Below are 18,281 nucleotides of genomic sequence, written 5' to 3' on the forward strand. Positions count from 1 at the left end.
TCGAGGCAGGCTTGCCAGATCTTCAATAATTTTGACTCATTGGAAAGGCCTTTCAATTACCTAACCAACGATGGGTCGGATGATGGATCCGGACATCGTTTACGTGCATATAATTGAGATCCGGATATTTGCGAAAACACGTTTTTATACATAACTTTTGAACTACTTATCGAAACTTCAAACAATTCAATAGCGATGTTTGGGACCTTAAACCAAGTCGAATGCAACTGGTTCGATCAAAATCGGTTCAGCCAGTGCTGAGAAAACTCAGTGAGAATTTTGGTCACATACATACATACACACACACACACACACACACACACACACACACACACACACACACACACACACACACACACACACACACACACACACACACACACACACACACACACACACACACACACACACACACACACACACACACACACACACACATACACACACACACACATTTGTTCAGTTTTCGATTCTGAGTCGATATGTATACATGAAGGTGGGTCTACGAGCTTTTAATAAAAAGTTCATTTTCAGAGCAGGATTATAGCCTTACCTCAGTGAGGAAGGCAAAAATACCAATAAATTAAGTAGCTTGACCATGACTCCAGCTTGATTGTCGATATTGACCGACTCCTCTTCTCGGGATTGTCCGATTCCAATTCCGACTCCAACGCCATAAACATGAACAAAAATTCATAAATCCAAAAATGTTTTGCACGAATTCATTCACCAAAAAATTTAAATGTTCATGCAATAATTAAAAGCATGGTTCACGAATTCACGAATAAAAATTTACGACGTAAAATTCCTGCATGCATTAAAAATCGTAAAATCTTACATAATTTTCATAAAATCATGACTTCTTGAAAAATAGTCAAGATTCATGAATAGTAGGGTACCCAAAATGAGGAACTTTTTATCGAAACCTCGCTCCACAAGGTGAATATTGTTCCTTAAGCTATTTTAAGGACTTTGGGCCAAATATGAGCGAAATCGGTCAACATTTACCAGTTAATACTCAAAGGTGAAGTTTTCGATTCTGAGTCGATATGTATACATGAAGGTGGGTCTACGAGCTTTTAATAAAAAGTTCATTTTCAGAGCAGGATTATAGCCTTACCTCAGTGAGGAAGGCAAAAATACCAATAAATTAAGTAGCTTGACCATGACTCCAGCTTGATTGTCGATATTGACCGACTCCTCTTCTCGGGATTGTCCGATTCCAATTCCGACTCCAACGCCATAAACATGAACAAAAATTCATAAATCCAAAATGTTTTGCACGAATTCATTCACCAAAAAATTTAAATGTTCATGCAATAATTAAAAGCATGGTTCACGAATTCACGAATAAAAATTTACGACGTAAAATTCCTGCATGCATTAAAAATCGTAAAATCTTACATAATTTTCATAAAATCATGACTTCTTGAAAAATAGTCAAGATTCATGAATAGTAGGGTACCCAAAATGAGGAACTTTTTATCGAAACCTCGCTCCACAAGGTGAATATTGTTCCTTAAGCTATTTTAAGGACTTTGGGCCAAATATGAGCGAAATCGGTCAACATTTACCAGTTAATACTCAAAGGTGAAGTTTGTATGGGAATTAATGAAAAAAATATGGAAAACCCAACTATCTTACAAAAGCTGTAAAAATCGATCCTGAAAAAAATATTAGCGATTTAAAAATGTCATTTTTGCAAGAAGATAATTTTTTCACCAACTTAGGCTCGGGTACCAATGGATTATCTCAACCAATTTCGCTCAAAATTTGCACAGATGATTAAAGTAACCCAAATAGCCGTTTTATACTTAAGGAACAGGGGGTATTTTTCTCTGGGCACCCTAATGAATTGAGAAATATTCATGATTTCATAAACGAAAATTCAAGAATACCGCAAAAATATGTTTGCCATGAACAAAAATCATTATTTTTTAAAATTCATGAGACGATGAAAAGTATCACGAAATCATGAATCTAATTATTCACGAATTCATGAGGCGAAATTTATGATTATTCAAACATTTTTTTCCATGGATTAGCAGACTGAGCAATTTTATACCAAAACCGGAAATGGATTTTATTTGTATTTTTTTATTTGGCTCAAATAAGCTTTTTGTGTCATTGGCTCACCCATACAAGTCTCCATACAATTTTGACTGTTGTCCATACAAAAATGTCATGAAAATATTCAAACAGCTGTAACTTTTGAGTGAATTTTCTGATCAATTTGGTGTCTTGGGCAAAGTGGTCTATTGAGAAAAAATAGATACTCGGAAAAACAAAATTTGCAAAACATTGTATGGAGACTTGTATGGGTGGACCAATGCACAGTGGTCCGAATCCGAAATCTAGCGTGACAAAATTGATAGCGGCCACACGTTAAGATTTAGAGTTTTGGTGTCTTCGAGACAAATGATCAGGGTCAATAGGGGCATCTTTTGGTATGGTGGACATTAGGGTGGTCCAAATCTTAGGGTGGTTCAGAATTTTTATTTTGGCGGATGATGAGATAGCGCTTTGGTGTCTTGAGAAAAGTTGTAGAGAACATCATTCTGAGCAACTTTGCTGAAGAGCACAAAGCTCTATCTTCAAACGGGAAATTTCTAGAGCCATTTTTGTAATTTAGGTTGAAGTGTTTATGAAAAAATGAGTTTTTTGAATTTATCAACTCAGGCTTGTGTCGAAGCGAGTTGATGTCTTCTAGACATTTGTAGAGCTTATCAAAACACACATTTATCTTCCAAGAGAGCAAAAATCGGACCTTTAAAACGAAAGTTATAGCCAAAATACGACGAAAAAGACGCAATTTTGAAATGTGAATAACTCGAAAAGGTGATGGAGTTTGACCTCGCTCTTAGAAGCATCTAAAAGTACACATTTTAGAGTACATTTGCTGAAAATATCTTGGAGGTCTTTTTTGTTTAATTTATTTAATATCAATTTGAAAATGAGCATTTTTTAATCGTTTTTTGCCCATAACTTTTGATAGAATTGACCAAAATTCATTTTTCAAGAATAAAAATGTTAATTTTGACAAGCTTTTGGCTAAAATATTTCAGGAATAAATTTAATTATTTAGTTGATTCCTGAAATATTTCAGCTAAAACTTGTTTCTTCTTTTACAACCACTAGATCATTTTGTACATTTTTGAGCCCTTCTAGACAATTGTAGAGCTTGTCAAAATTAACATTTTTATTCTTGAAAAATGAATTTTGGTCAATTCTATCAAAAGTTATGGGCAAAAAACGATTAAAAAATGCTCATTTTCAAATTGAAATTAAATAAGTTAAACAAAAAAGACCTCCGAGATGTTTTCAGCAAATGTACTCTAAAATGTGTACTTTTAGATGCTTCTAAGAGCGAGGTCAAACTCCATCACCTTTTCGAGTTATTCACATTTCAAAATGGCGTCTTTTTCGTCGTTTTTTGGCTATAACTTTCGTTTTAAAGGTCCGATTTTTGCTCTCTTGGAAGATAAATGTGTGTTTTGATAAGTTCTACAAATTTCTAGAAGACACCAACTCGCTTCGACACAAGCCTGAGTTGATAAATTCAAAAAACTCATTTTTTCATAAACACTTCAACCTAAATTACAAAAATGGCTCTAGAAATTTCCCGTTTGAAGATAGAGCTTTGTGCTCTTCAGCAAAGTTGCTCAGAATGATGTTCTCTACAACTTTTCTGAAGACACCAAAGCGCTATCTCATCATCCCGCCAAAATAAAAATCCTGAACCACCCTAAAATTTGGACCACCCTAATGTCCACCATACCAAAAGATGCCCCTATTGACCCTGATCATTTGTCTCGAAGACACCAAAGCTCTAAATCTTAACGTGTGGCCGCTATCAATTTTGTCACGCTAGATTTCGGTTTCGGACCACTGTGCAATGACACAAAAGAGCTTCTTTGGTCATAGGGAAGGCCTCCACAAAGTTTGAGCCAAATCAAAAAATACAAAAAATAAAAATGGTCGAAACCGGCCGATTTCGTAGAGAGTTGCTCGACTGGTAGATATCGGAATCAGATTTAACTAAGGGGAAATTATGGATAATTAAGGCTACCAACTGTACGGATTTTTTTCCTTACCGTACGGATTTTCGACCTTCTCTGCGGATTTTTAACAGACCGGAATTTTTGTACGGAATTTTTCGCATAATACGGATTTGTACGGAATTTTAACAACTTTTTAAAAATTTCATTTCTTTTTTGATTGGGCCAAAGCTTTCTCTAATTAGATATTTTTATTCAACTGTCAGTTTGATTTTAAAGGGATACCTTGCATAATTTTCCGGGTTTTCCTCAGTTCAAACTTGATTGTCAATGATTGTTCTTTTCAAAATCCTTACAAAACATATTTATTAAATTAAAGATCAAATTTTGGCTTGTGAAAACCTTGTGTTGTGCTTGTATTTATAGGATCTCTAGAAATGTTTTCGTGAAAACACTAACAGCGATATTATTCGTAAAAGCAAACTTGACATTTCGTAAACTTTTAAACGTTTAACAAAAATATTTTTAATTCCCAAATTCCAAACTTATCTAAATACAGTGGACTCTCTGGCTTCTCTTCTCGATGACATTATTGCTCCAGCTGTCAATAAAATTTTCAGTCCCTTAAAGAAGATTGCTTGGATTTTCCGTTCTATAATTTGATAACTCCCTCTCTCGACGGTCTCTTCAATATCGACAACTGTAGTTCCTTGACAGTTTTTGTTATACCATGGTGTCATATCGGTAAAGTACACTGGTTGGTCACTTTTTTAGTTTGTACCCCGTTGGTTGGTCAAGGTCAAACTAAAGAGTGACGAACTGTCACTTTTTACACGGCGCTCACGCACACTATCAAAACAAACGTTTGGTAGTGTGTGTGAACTCCGTCTAAAAGGGGTGTCAAGCTAAAAAGTGACCCCGTTCGTTTGACAACAGTTGGTGTCAAACCATCGGGGTTTGAGTACGGATTTTGGCTCAGCAAGAGTTGGTAGCCTTATGGATAATCATGATTTTATTCTTGGAAATAGCTGACGATTGCTTGCATGCTAACTGATATATTTTTTTTTAAATTTTGTTGATAATTCAAAAAAATATTTGTAAGATTTATTCCAACTTCGCATCCCATCACAGTCCCACTCCCGTTTCGGTCCGGGAAAATAATGCTCGTGTATGCCCCGGGGGATATTGGGCTGAAAAATTTCTTCCTCCATCAAGTCCTCCCTCCACCATCATCCCCCGTTCCACACCCCACTCCACCCGAATTACGTTGATCCAAATTCAAAACTCAGAATGTTACCACCAGCCAGCTCCCCCCCTCCCCTTTGGGACGGCGTGGGAGTTCCGGAAGAAGTATAACACCAAAGTTTTGCAGCTCGCACACATCTCGATTCACCTTAGGCTAGGCCTCCTGCTCTCCGGGATGGATGTGACTGAAAGAGTTCCACGTGTTCCTCTATACTCCAAAGTGTATGAGCTGCTGCAGGTGTACGAGATTGATGCGAGCTAACTCGATCTCGATTAAGGTTGCCATGTGGTGGAAAGTGGTGAGGTTGAAGGAGCAAAGAATTTTTCCACGTGTGTGTACGCCCTGATGGTCCCGCAGACATTCCGGGTATGAATGCGGAATAATAAAATATTTAGAATCGATATAAGCAAAAGTGGTTTCGTCTCGGGAACATTGAAGGCATTTTCGGGGGTTGGGAAGAAGGAACCACATTGGAGTAACCTTGGGGCACCCACGTGTGGATGGGGCTGGGAATGTTGGATTGTTGGATACCACCGCAAAACCGGAATGGGCTTCCGAAAGAATGAACCGTACGAGAGTGAGGAACAATCGATAGCATTGGTTCTCGGGATTAAGGCGGCTTACCAGCTTGAAAATCGATTACATTCCTGTGAAACGGGGTTTGCTGTATGCAGGAGTGTAAAGTTTTGTGGTTTACAATAATGGTCAGCATCGATTGGGGGGAAAGGCTCAAGTTGGCCTTTGTGCTTCTCTTCACAAAGCACAATGTCTGGTTCAATGTCAATTGGAGTTTAGAAATTTTTGAGAGAAGTTAAAATGTCTTAAGTTATTCGGAGCGTTTGGTACGGTATGTCCACGCATCCTTCCTAATTATTTTGCGGAGTGATTTCAAATCAGAGTTTATTCTTAGAAAATAAGATTATTGCAAGGCGTTTCAAAGCTCATCAAATTGAATTTTCCAGCAGCATTCCAATGCACGTCCCCATTCAAAGTCCCCTCATTAAAAATTCCCACGAACAACGTGAAAATCCGCCAGCCTCCACCCAAAGCTGTTCACAACGCTGGTAATCCTCTTTAAGACGGCAATTACTCTTACAGCAGCGAGTTCTTACGTATTTCTAGTGGCAGCTTAGTACACAATTTTTCCCCACTTCTCTTTCGCGGCTCCAATTTTCCTTTCTCGCATTTCCCGCTCTTATTATTATTGCCCGCGCTCATTTTTCCACAATGACCTACATACTGTGTGTTGCCGTCAAGTTGTTTTGTGTACGTGTGCTCTTACAACAACACAAACAAACATTTCCTTCCAGCGATTTTTCCACCCGTATGATTTATGCGCCGGTCTCTTTCCAGAGAGCATAAACCGGTTCCCCTCACACTGGAAGGTACAAGTTTGAGGAAATCTGTGGTGGTGGTGGGTGGTGTTGACTTTTCGTTCGCTGAGGTTCCGTGCCACGGAGCACCCGCCAGGTTGCTTCTGGAAGGAAAATTTAAACCCACTTAAGGAAAGCGTTTTAAAGCTGTGCTGCAGCGAAAATGTGGTTTCTCTAAATTCGACCTAATGGAGACGGATGGCGGATTTGTTTTTTTGTGTTTTTGGGGGAGGGAGGGGGGGGGGGGGGATGAGATTAGAGAATTTGCAGAGGTGGAAGGCGATTTCGGGGTAGGGCTAATTGGAGGCTATTTAGGGGAGGTGGTTTGGCTAGACGTCGCAAAACATAAATTACCAAATGGGTAATTTGTACTTTGCAACAGGCAGGTCATTATGTATACGGAAAGGCAATTTTTTTTAGAAAATGTTGCAATAATATTAAACATAAATAAAAACAAATTAACTAAAAATAAAGATGATGATAAAATGTCGAAGACAAATTTCACTTCATGTTAAAATTGATTTTGATAACATAAAAACATCAACCGTTTATGGAAGTTTCATGTACAGTTTGCATACGTTTATAGCAAAAAAAAATACAAATCAGGTTATGAAAATTAAGAACTTTTTATACCACCAGGAATGGCAATCAAAGTTGAATTACGTGCAGAATAGATAACAACACAAAATTTAATCGAATTAGGATTTGTGAGAAAGTACCGTAAACCGGGGTGACTTTGATAGGATTTCAATTTATTTTTGGAATATTTCCCAACTGGAAAGGTTTTTCTCAAGATAATTATTTTTAAAACATGTACTGGGGTAGGCCACACAAAGTTCATGCACTATTTCTTGAAATTTTTTTTCTATAATGCTCAGAAAAATACTTACGTTAATAATTCTCATTTTAAATTCCGGGGTGACTTTGATAGTCATAGTTTTTCTTGATAAAATCAGATTATAGGAGTTCAAACTTAATTTTTACGTTAAATGAACCATCACTAATATAGTTTTCAAGAAAAAAAATCAATGTTTACATTCAGTTAACTAAGTTTTAAGGCTTTTTAACAAAATACATATAAATTTTAGGTAAAGTTGTTAAAAAGTCGGAATTGTGCCTGAAATTCGTTAAATCTAGTATTGTTCATAAAATTATCGATTTATATTACATTTTAAACTGAATTCGAAGCACGAATCACAAGTTTTCACATTTCATATGAAATTTGTTGAATTGAAATTAACTTTAAATTTGGAGATTTATTTGAATTTTGTTTTCAAAACACATATTATTTAATATTTACAAAATTAGTTTACCTTCTCCTAGCGGAAAATTGTCCAAAGAATCCGAAAATGTATTCCATTTTCCGATTCAAAATTATGATCATTGAGAAAATCATGACACTTTGAGGAGTTTGAAATAATGCCTTTCATCAACATTTTCTTAATAATAGTTAACTAACTTTTTAAACCTTTCAAAATGTTATGAAAAGTTCTTCTTGAGGTACTTTGAGTACTTCTCTACCATGATCAGTTTGATTCTAAAACATTCCGTAAGTATTTAATTTGTACTCTTCATTTTGCTGAAAAATCGCAAACCTTTCAAAATCACCCCGGCTATCAAAGTCACCCCGTTTTACGGTACTAATAATATATTGAGAATACTTTTTAAAATGAATAGTTGTTCAAGTTAATATAATTATGGTACATTTGTCAGTAGAGCCCCGCTCAATAAAAAACAAAATACAATTTCAAAAAACAAAGTGTATTTAATTAGAAAGTGAAGCAACTACCAAAACAGTATTTGAAAATATTTACTTCACTTTCTTAAGAAAACAATTTTTTAGCTCAAAATCTACAAACTAAAACTTCTTTGATTGATTTTTCCCTTCAATCATTATTCCTCTTTTTTTGATTGACTTTTTCTCTTTGTTTGATTTATTTGATTTATTAAAATGAAGAAAACTGTGAATTTATCTGAACATTTTTCTTTATCTGAATCATACCATAATAGTTAACATTTATAAACTAAATTGAAAAATGGTTCGAGTTACAAACAAAATTAAATCAATAATATTTAGATTAATTCAGCATTTAAAAATATTTGAACAATTCCATGTCAAATAGGGAATCAGTTGTAACTGACCCTCTCCGATTTCAATGAAACATTGTAGACATGTTATCCTACATTTATGTAGGCCATTTTTGTGTACATGGAGCCAGTTTCACTCGATAATGACTTTTGAGAAGAATTAGAAGTATTGGCTTACAGATCTAATCTAATAACATTGCTTATAACTGAAAACAGAATATATTTTCAGTGTAGTTCAGAGGATGGTAGTAATCTGGATAGTAAATTAGCTTGAATTATCAAAAAAGCGAGATATTTTGAAAGGTGGTTAAAACAATCTTATTGGAAATTGGCCGAGCTTTTCGTTAAAAATATTTACGAGACTTAAAAATGAAGTCTGTCATATAGAAATTGCCAAAAACAGTAAAAAAAACTATTATTTCAACATTTTTATTTTTAAAACCGCTGTAACTTCATAAAGATTGCACTTAAGGCAGTGGTCAATATGGAAACTTTTATGTAAAATTGTCTGGAGAATCGAATCTCGCGTTTGGTTTTTGAAAATTTATACGTTTAGAGCTGCTAAGTTTCTTGAGTTGCTCCATCCTGCATTTTTCATGAGCCTGTTTGTAACACAAAAAGGCACAAAAAAAAGCGAAAATAAATCGTGGGCTCACCCTCAAATTTGACTTTTAGTTTTAAAAATTAAAAATGTCATAAAAGTAACGTGTTTTTTTTTGGAAAGCCCGTTAGATTTCCCGTAGGTTTGTTTTTGACCACTTTTTGAATCGATGCAACGGTTTACAGATACAGCTATAGTTAAATTCCGAATCACAAAAATTTTGAAAACACTAACGCTTTTCTAAAAAGTCGTTATCGAGTGAAGCTGGCTCCATATACACAAAAATTGCTTACATAAGTGTTGGATAACATGTCTACAAAGTTTCTTTGAAATCGGAGAGGGTCTAGAACAAAGTTCCTACAAAATTCTTGTTTTTGGCTGGAATTCCTCGTTTTCTAAAAGCACGTAAACATTTATGTTCAAAGGTTTCATTGAATAAAAATAAATAACATCATTTTATTATGATGTAACTTATTAATATGCGTTGATTAACATCAAATATATGTTTCTATACAAACAAACTATTTATCAACTTAAAGAATCTTTTTTATCTTCCAGGAAACAAAATATTTTTAAGTATTCGATTTGGTTAATGATTATTTTGAACAAAACTCATAATTTTACAATGTTATGTGATCAAAAGTGGATATTACTTGAAAACATGGCTTATCAATATAATTGGAAATATGAGTCTGATTGCAAATGTAACATAACATAACATTTTAAAATGAAATTCGAAGTTTGTACAGAATGTTTTGATTATAAATAATGATCTCATGTTTTTTTTATGTTAATGATAGGTTTTTTTTATGAAATGTTTAAATTTAAATTGGATGGTTTCTATATTTTTTGAGCGTTACTTTTTCAAATAAATTTTAATTTTGCCGAGGATTTTTGAGTTTATTCCTAGCAATTTTCTTTGAAGACTTGCGTAGACGAACAAATGGTGCAGAATACCTTCTATGGTTATAAATAGATAGTGAGTTCTTTGTCCATACATTTTGAGCCAAATCCTAAATACAAAAATCGAATTTCCAACCAAAAACTCGCATGTTTTGAATGAATGGCACACTAAAAAATGACCCTCTTCTCCACAAGCTTTAAATTTTTCTTGATTATTTTAAGCATCTGGGTCAATTTTGAGGTTATTTAAAATAAGATTAACCCATTTATACTTTTAAACCTAAAGTTGATAAAAACATTTTTATTACGTTACAAAATCATGTTGTTCAGCTTTGGTCTCTTGAACAAAGGGAGCGTTATTTTATTACGTAATGCAATAAATTTATTTTTGGACAAAACAACGATACATAACATAACATTGAACCAAGCTTTATGTTCAAAAGTCATATTTTTTTGTACATAAATACATTCAAAGTAGAAATAGGTCATTTTAATTCAGTATTCTAAATTTACATCATTTGTTTTGAAAATTTCACCAGCAAATTATATTTTTGCTGATACAAAAAAAAAATAAAAAAAATAAGTCCAAACAACTGTTTATTCAAAAATAAATCGTTTTGAAATTTGTGAAGATTCTAGACGTAATTTTGGGTTTTATAATATAAAAGAAATATCGAGAAACAAACGAAAACATTCGGATAATCGGGTCTGGACTATACTTCTTTCGCAACTTAAATCGCAATAATATTTTTGTTTGTTTTCAAGATGAATTTCATGAATGTTATTCCATTCCTATTTCCATTTTTCTGCCGATTAATTTCATATGGTATCAGACGTTATCTGCTTACTTCCTCAAATAAATTTAATAAATTTGGAATGATTTCATTTTCCCTTCCCAAATTACTTTTATCACCCCTCACAACCCACTCTTCTGACCACTGGTTATTAAATCGAATTACTTTTTATCGCACGCTTCCTCATTCAATTATCGACGCCGCACAGGCTTAAAATTTCCGCTTTCCCCCTCAAATAAAACTTGATAGTAGGGAAAAAAAGACGACACAGCTCAAGGCATCAACAACCAACTCCCACCAGAATGCAGCGTCCTAATTAGGGGAAAGTGATTTGCGGGGGACGGGCCGACCGACGCTCCGGACGGGGGTGGCTGACTGGACAAGAAAAATGCATTCCCCCAGTCAGTGAGTTGGGAGTTCAAAGGAATCCCCTGCCTCGAGCATGAGGGTGGAGTTGTAAGTGTATAAATTTCCAGCTTCTTGCTTCGGCTTTCCGAAAGAGGGGGGCGACGACGCCAAAGCCATATCTTCATCGGGAAGAGGCACAGTGAAAAGTGTTGCGAATAGCAGCACAAAAGAAAGAGCGAACAACGACACAAAAGAGAAATTGAAAAATGACAAGATACGAATGATCACACAAAGCAAACGTGGAAAATGGAATGGATGGCAAACTTCGCAAAATTGATAAAAAAAATTTAACAGTGTTCCAAAATTCTAGAGAGGGAACATCCTTAAAGACTTGAATTCTCGTCCTAGAGGGGGTGAAGCCGAAGCCGGCAGGACAACGTGATTGAACGTCTGGAGGCAAACCAGCAAAACTACGCTCCTAATTGAATAAAGTTAATTACGTGTGGATAGATCAATCCGTCTCTATCAACTCGGTTGCGCGCTTCCTACACTTTGTACAAGCCAGCAGGGCTAGCAGATAGTCGACCCTATTACAACCACACCACACTAACCGGCAACCAGGAACCGACCAGCCCTTATTGGATTAATCAATATTGCAGCAGTCAGTGTGTGGAAAGGTTGGCAATTCCAGTCTTCCTTCTTCGAACTCCGCACAGGCAGCTATCAACTGCAGTATAGTTACAACGGCGGGGAAAGGACGGGCAAGTCGGTAAACGGTGTGAAAAATGTCACTCGATCATGCAACGATTGGCCCCGACATTAACCTTCCGACATTTGGGGGTGGGACATCCTTAAGGGTACAGCAAGGGAAACGTGGCTTCTTATCCTTTTACGGGCCGTTGAGCCGATTATGTCCGAGGGAGGCAATTTTGTTTGGGGTAAAAAATGGTAACAAGGTGGTTTTTGGAAGTTGCTTTAAGAAGCCGGAAGATTATTGAAGAATCGGTGACTATTTTTATGAAGATTTCAACAAATTCGCATTGTGCTTCAAATCTAGTAGACTTAGAAGAATTGAAGATATTTAGAATCATCTTTAAACAACTGAGCAATTCTCCAGAATTATGTTATTGTACTTTTTGTCTTCCTCACCCCAATGAGGAAAGGTTATAAAATCACTCAAATATTGTACTTCGTAATTTGACCTCGCAACCCCAGCTTCACGTATATATATCGACTCAGAATCAAGATCTGAGCAAATGTATAAGCGTAAAGTGGGATATTTTTTTATTGTTTGAATAGCTACTTTGAGCAATCCAATGATGGAGTTGAAGACAGAGTCTCTAAATCTTCAGCAGCTGGAGTTGGAGCCGGTTTATTTTTAAAAACTTTGTATAGGAGTTGTTGTTGAAGTCGGTGGTGTCGGATCTTTCTAGAGAGCTGGAGTCGTAGTCAGAAAATCTTCAGAAGGCGGAGTTGGAGTCGCTAAATTTCCAGGAATTGGCGGAGAAGAATTACCCAAATTATTTTCAAAAGGATTTCATAAAATTTTATTAGTGAAAATCAATATGGCACCTCATTAAAAAATAAATCAAATATTTCTCCGCTCAAACTTGACCTTGATAGGATCCCGCGCACGCAGCACCATATCGGCAACAAACACAATCTCGTCACGCTTCGTGACCGGAAGCACACGAAATTCGCGCAGCACGGCGGTAAGAATCGATTTCAGCTCCAGCATGGCGAAGCGTTGTCCTGGAATGAGAAAAGTAGTCGAGAAGATTAATCTCCGGATTTGCAGCCTTATTCATGTTGGTGTCATTTCTCGGTTGACCAGCAATTGACGCGTAACTCCTCACCGATGCAGTTCCTCGGTCCAGCACTGAACGGAACGTACGCGTACGGATTTCGCTTTTCTACACTTTCCGGTAGAAACCGATTCGGATCGAATCGTTCCGGGTCCGGAAATTGCTCCGGATCGCGATGCAGATCCCAAATGTGCACGTTTGCCATCGAACCCTTGGGTACGAAGCGATCTGCGAACCAGCTGTCTTCCGACACGGTTCGGCCGATGAAGGGAACCGGAGGGTACAGTCGAAGGCATTCTTTGATCACCCGATCCATGTACCGAAGCTCGTTGTAGTCTTTAACCGTGTATTGCGAATGAGGTCTGCTCGCCTCAATTTCGTCGTACAGCTTTTGCTGAACATCCGGATGTTCTGCGACTACGAAGAAGATGAACGTGACGGCCGAAGCCGTGGTGTCGTGTCCACGGAACATGAAGGTATTGACCTCTTCGCGCACTCCGTCTTCATCGATCTGGTTTCGTGCTTCGGATGCTAAGAGGGTATCCAAGAGCGCGTATCGCTGATTGGTATTGAAATAGATGTTCTCCTCGGAAAAGTCCTCAAGGTTCTTGACGGTGGCATGGAACAACTTCCTTCGCTGCTTGATAATACTATTGGTAAAGGCATGTATCGGCTTCAGTACCTTGTTCATACGCGCTTCTAAACCCAGCATTTTATACACGAAGTTTTCATACAACCATGGGTTCATAACGCGTTGAACCAAGTATTCCACCAGCACTTTAATTTTTGCCCTGTATTCATCGGCCATCGTGTGCGAATCCAGCTTGACTCCCATCGCAGCTTCTATAAATAATAACAGTTCAAAGGTTTACACTGATTAACAACCCAAACAACGCTTTCAACGAGCCAGTCATAATACCGCAGATTGTGTTCAGCGTGAAGCGTGCCGCCAACTGCTGCAGTGAAGTCGTTTTCCCCTGTTCCACATCCTTGTTCAATCGCTGAACTAGCTTTTCACACTCTTCATGAAACGTGTTCAGAAATTTCGGCAAAATGTTGAAATGGAACGCTGCCGTTAGGATCTTCCTACGGTGGAACCACTTGCTTCCGGTGCTGTTCAGCAGTCCGACACCCAGAAATGGGTGCAAAAAGGTGTAGATCAAGTTCTTGTCGATCAGCCGAGTGCTCGACAGCAGAGCTTCACTTTCCTTTGCTCTGATAGCGTTGACGATTAGCCCACTGCCGAGCAATAGTCCGTACGAGTCATTGAACCGTTGAGCTAATTCACGTGCAAGCATGAACGTGCTCACTAGATCCCGGGATAGCAGTATGAATATGTCACCGAAGATGGGTAACGGTCGTGGCGAAGGAAACTGCTTCGCTGCTCGATATCCCGGCGATGTTCGAAGGTACAGTTCGTACAGAAGTAGCAGCGAAAGCAGAATCACGAGGAATATGGTTAAGTAATCCATTCCGATCGAGCGCTGGGATGAAACTGAGACTGACTACAGAATGCTCCACAGTTCAACTGATAACGATAGTAGTTACAACTAGATTTAACCCAACACAGACTCACCAATGCAGTTCCTGGGTCCAGCGCTGAACGGAACGTACGCGTAAGGATTCCTCTGCTCAACATTTTCCGGCAGGAACCGATCGGGGTCAAAGCGTTCCGGGTCCGGAAACTGCTTCGGATCTCGGTGCAGATCCCATATTAGCACGTTTGCCATCGAGTCCTTTGGGATGAAACGATCCCCGAACCAGCTGTCCTCGTTGATCATTCGTCCAATGAACGGAACCGGAGGGTACAGTCGCAGGCACTCTTTAATCACTCGATCCATGTACCGCAGCTCGTTGTAGTCCTTCACCGTAAATTGCGCCAGTGGGTCCAGCCTGCTCGAGTTGACGGTCAAGATTTCATCCACCAGTGCCTGCTGAACGTCCGGATGTTCGGCGACGAGCAGAAAGACGAAGGTGAACGCCGAAGCCGTTGTGTCGTGTCCACGGAACATGAAGGTATTAACCTCTTCGCGTATTCCCTTCTCGTTGATCTGATTACGCGCCTCGGATGCTAGCAAGGTATCCAGCAGGGCGTATCGCTGATTGGTATTGAAATAGATGTTTTCCTCGGAGAATTCGTCCAGATTCTTAACGTTAGCATGAAACAGCTCTCTGCGTTGCTTAATGATGTTACTGGTAAAGGCATGAATCGGTTTGAGTGCTTTATCAAGACGCGCTCGGAATCCCAACAATTTGTAGGTGAAGTTCTCAAACAACAAAGGATTCATAACCCGTTGAATCAAAAACCCAACCACTTCCTTGATCTTAGCCCTGTATTCGTCGGCCATCGTGTGTGAGTCCAGCTTGACCCCCATCGCAGCTTCTACAAAAAAAATACAGCAAAGTTGATAAACACCCAAAAAAAATCATCCCGAGCCGGTTCTCATACCGCAGATAGTGTTCAACGTGAATCTGGCCGCCACGTCCTGCAGCACAGTCGCTTGTCCGCAATCCACATCTTCATCCAATCGTTCAACCAACTTTTCGCACTCTTCATGAAACGTCTCCAAAAATTTCGGCAAGATGTTAAAGTGAAATGCCGCCGTCAGAATCTTCCTCCTCTGGAACCACTTGCTTCCGGTGCTGTTCAACAGTCCGACGCCCAGAAATGGGTGCAAGTACAGATAAATTACACTCTTGTCGATAAGCTTGGCGCTGGACAGCAGCGCTTCGGTTTCACTAGCCCTGATAGCGTTGACGATCATTCCACCTCGAATCAGCAGCACGAAAGACTCCCCAAACTTGGCAGCCCATTGGCGCGGCAAGGTGAACGTGCTGAGCTGGTCGTTGAACAGCAGATCGAAGATGTTCCCGAATATGGGGAGACGTTTCGGTCCTGGGAACTGCTTGGCGGCTTTATACCCGGGCAGCATCCGAAGGTGCACTTCATAGCAGAGCAGGCTCAGAATGATGGCTGTGAAAAACAACGTCAAAAAATCCATCCCGGTCGGAGGTTGGGACGGTACTGACTTGCGATCCCTCTGAATTCGGCTGATAACATTGGGTTGTTTGCAATACATAAATACGCTAATCTATTGAGCTAAGTGAGTCAATTGCGGCTTAAGTAATAGTAGCTGACCAAACCAAACCCGGCTTAAGTAATAGTAGAGCAATTCTCTGAGATTTCGGTCATTCGATTTTTTTGTATTTTTTAATCCGACTGAAACTTTTTTGGTTCCTTTCGGTATGCCCAATGAAGCCATTTTGCATCATTAGTTTGTCCATATAATTTTCCATACAAATTTGGCAGCTGTCCATACAAAAATGATGTATGAAAATTCAAAAATCTGTATCTTTTGAAGGAATTTTTTGATCGATTTGGTGTCTTCGGCAAAGTTGTAGGTATGGATACGGACTACACTGGAAAAAAATGATACACGGTAAAAAAAATTTGGTGATTTTGACAAAGAACTTTGTCCTAAGGGCTCTATTCTGGAGAGGTGTCAATCCAGAAAAACGAAAAATGTCGCGCGTTACGAAAATGTTGCATGCTTGGTACTGGGGAAGGGGTCTGCAACGCAACAAAGCACTGTTGCGTGGAATTGGGAGTCAATATAAACCCTGCTCGATCAGCCCAAGGAAATCATTCTATCGCTGGACGCCGAGGAGTGAACAACAACCTGGACCTGGAAGCAGATGGCCTGGAGGCCCAGAAGCAATTGGCCGAAAAGCAGCTGGCCTGGAGCAAGGAGCAGCCCAAGCGGAGGCAGGCCAGCCGGAATATTCTGGTCACAAGACCCGAAGTGACCAGAACCCTCAGGGGTGTTCCGATGGAAGGCCATACGAGACTGGACAATATGGGTATCAAACTTCTTGGATTTTGATACTGGTGATGAAAATTGCCATTTTGACAGTATTGGCACAACCTGGAGTGGATACTTTTTTATGGTTTTTTGTGTGGAGTCAATCCGGAACACTCACGTTGGTCATGGATTTCTGGCAGCCAATCAAATCCTCTACGGAAATGATCCTTTCCTGGGGTTTTATTTTGATGAAAAATTGGGGGGAAATATTAAAATTAATTTATACGCCAAGCATCAAAAGCTTTAAAAATGCACCAAAAGCAGTGCATGAATGATTTGAAGCAATAACTCTTTCGTGAATTTTTCGTTGGCCCTGAAAAGTGCCATTTTGTTGAATTGCAGCAGAAGTTGATTCTTGTGGCCATCTTCTCGAGCGTCCTTCCAAGTAGGCCTTGTTTTTCTCCTTCGACGTCATTTTGGCAGCAATTTCACGCACACGCTGGCGTGTTTCTTCTTCTCGGAGCTCGCTCTTGATTTCTTCCAACCGTTGTTTTTTTCCGCTGCTGCTGCTGCTACGATGTTGTTGGTTCGAACGATGACGATGGAATGAACAAACCTGACAAAAATGCTGCCTTTACGACTTCCCATCCCCACCAGTGCAACAAAAAGCGAATGACGTAGGAATGGGATAATCGGCGCAAAGGGGCGGGGCATCCGTCTCCATTCTAAGCCAATATAACCCCGCTCGGTCAACCCTTGGAAATCATTCTATCGTTGGACGCCGAGGAGTAAACAACAACCTGCCTGGCAGCAGATGACCTGGAGTCCCAGAAGCAGTTTGCCGAAAAGCAGCTGGCCTTGGAGCTAGGAGCAGACCAAGCGGAGGCAGGCCAGCCGGAATTATTCAGAGCTACCGGAATATTCTGGCCACAAGACCCGGAGTGGCCAGATCCCTCAGGGGTGTTCCGAAGGAAGGCCATACGAGACTGGGCAATATGGGTATCAAACTTCTTGGATTTTGATACTGGTGATGAAAATGGCCATTTTGACAGTATTGGCCACAACCTGGAGTGGCTGGTGCCCTCAGGGAGGTTTTCCCGGGAGGACAATTACCGAACCATACGATTTTGGGCAATATGGATATCATAATTCATGGTTTTCAATACTGGTAATGAAAATGGCTTTTTTGAAAGTATTGACCACAACCGGTGCCCTCAGGGAGGTTCTCCCGGGAGGACATTTACCAAACCATACCATTTTGGACAATATGGGTATCACAATCTGGAGAGACCGCTACCTCACGATTGTTCCGATTGGGGGAC

The 18,281-nt window shown here is 39.1% G+C and overlaps 2 protein-coding genes across 4 annotated transcripts in view; one reads left to right on the forward strand and one right to left on the reverse strand.

Moving 5' to 3' along the window:
* Positions 1 to 18,281, forward strand: part of LOC6033128 (kinesin-like protein CG14535) — a 214,591-nt gene that overhangs the window by 137,858 nt on the left and 58,452 nt on the right. The window lies entirely within an intron of this gene.
* Positions 12,886 to 16,184, reverse strand: LOC6033127 (probable cytochrome P450 4ac1). 3 transcript variants are annotated; one of them, XM_038252047.1, is made up of 3 exons: positions 15,606 to 16,184; positions 13,208 to 13,999; positions 12,886 to 13,103 (listed from the first exon to the last, which is right to left on the reverse strand). In XM_038252047.1, the coding sequence occupies exons 1-3, from the start codon at positions 16,156 to 16,158 to the stop codon at positions 12,940 to 12,942; spliced, it is 1,509 nt and encodes a 502-aa protein (XP_038107975.1). In that variant the 5' UTR covers positions 16,159 to 16,184; the 3' UTR covers positions 12,886 to 12,939. The 3 variants fall into 3 exon arrangements, with proteins under 3 accessions (XP_038107975.1, XP_038107973.1, XP_038107974.1); XM_038252045.1 differs by lacking the exon at positions 13,208 to 13,999 and adding an exon at positions 14,733 to 15,539; XM_038252046.1 differs by lacking the exon at positions 15,606 to 16,184 and adding an exon at positions 14,076 to 14,679.

The sequence above is a fragment of the Culex quinquefasciatus genome, chromosome 2, assembly GCF_015732765.1.
Source record: "Culex quinquefasciatus strain JHB chromosome 2, VPISU_Cqui_1.0_pri_paternal, whole genome shotgun sequence".
NCBI lineage: Eukaryota > Metazoa > Arthropoda > Insecta > Diptera > Culicidae > Culex > Culex quinquefasciatus.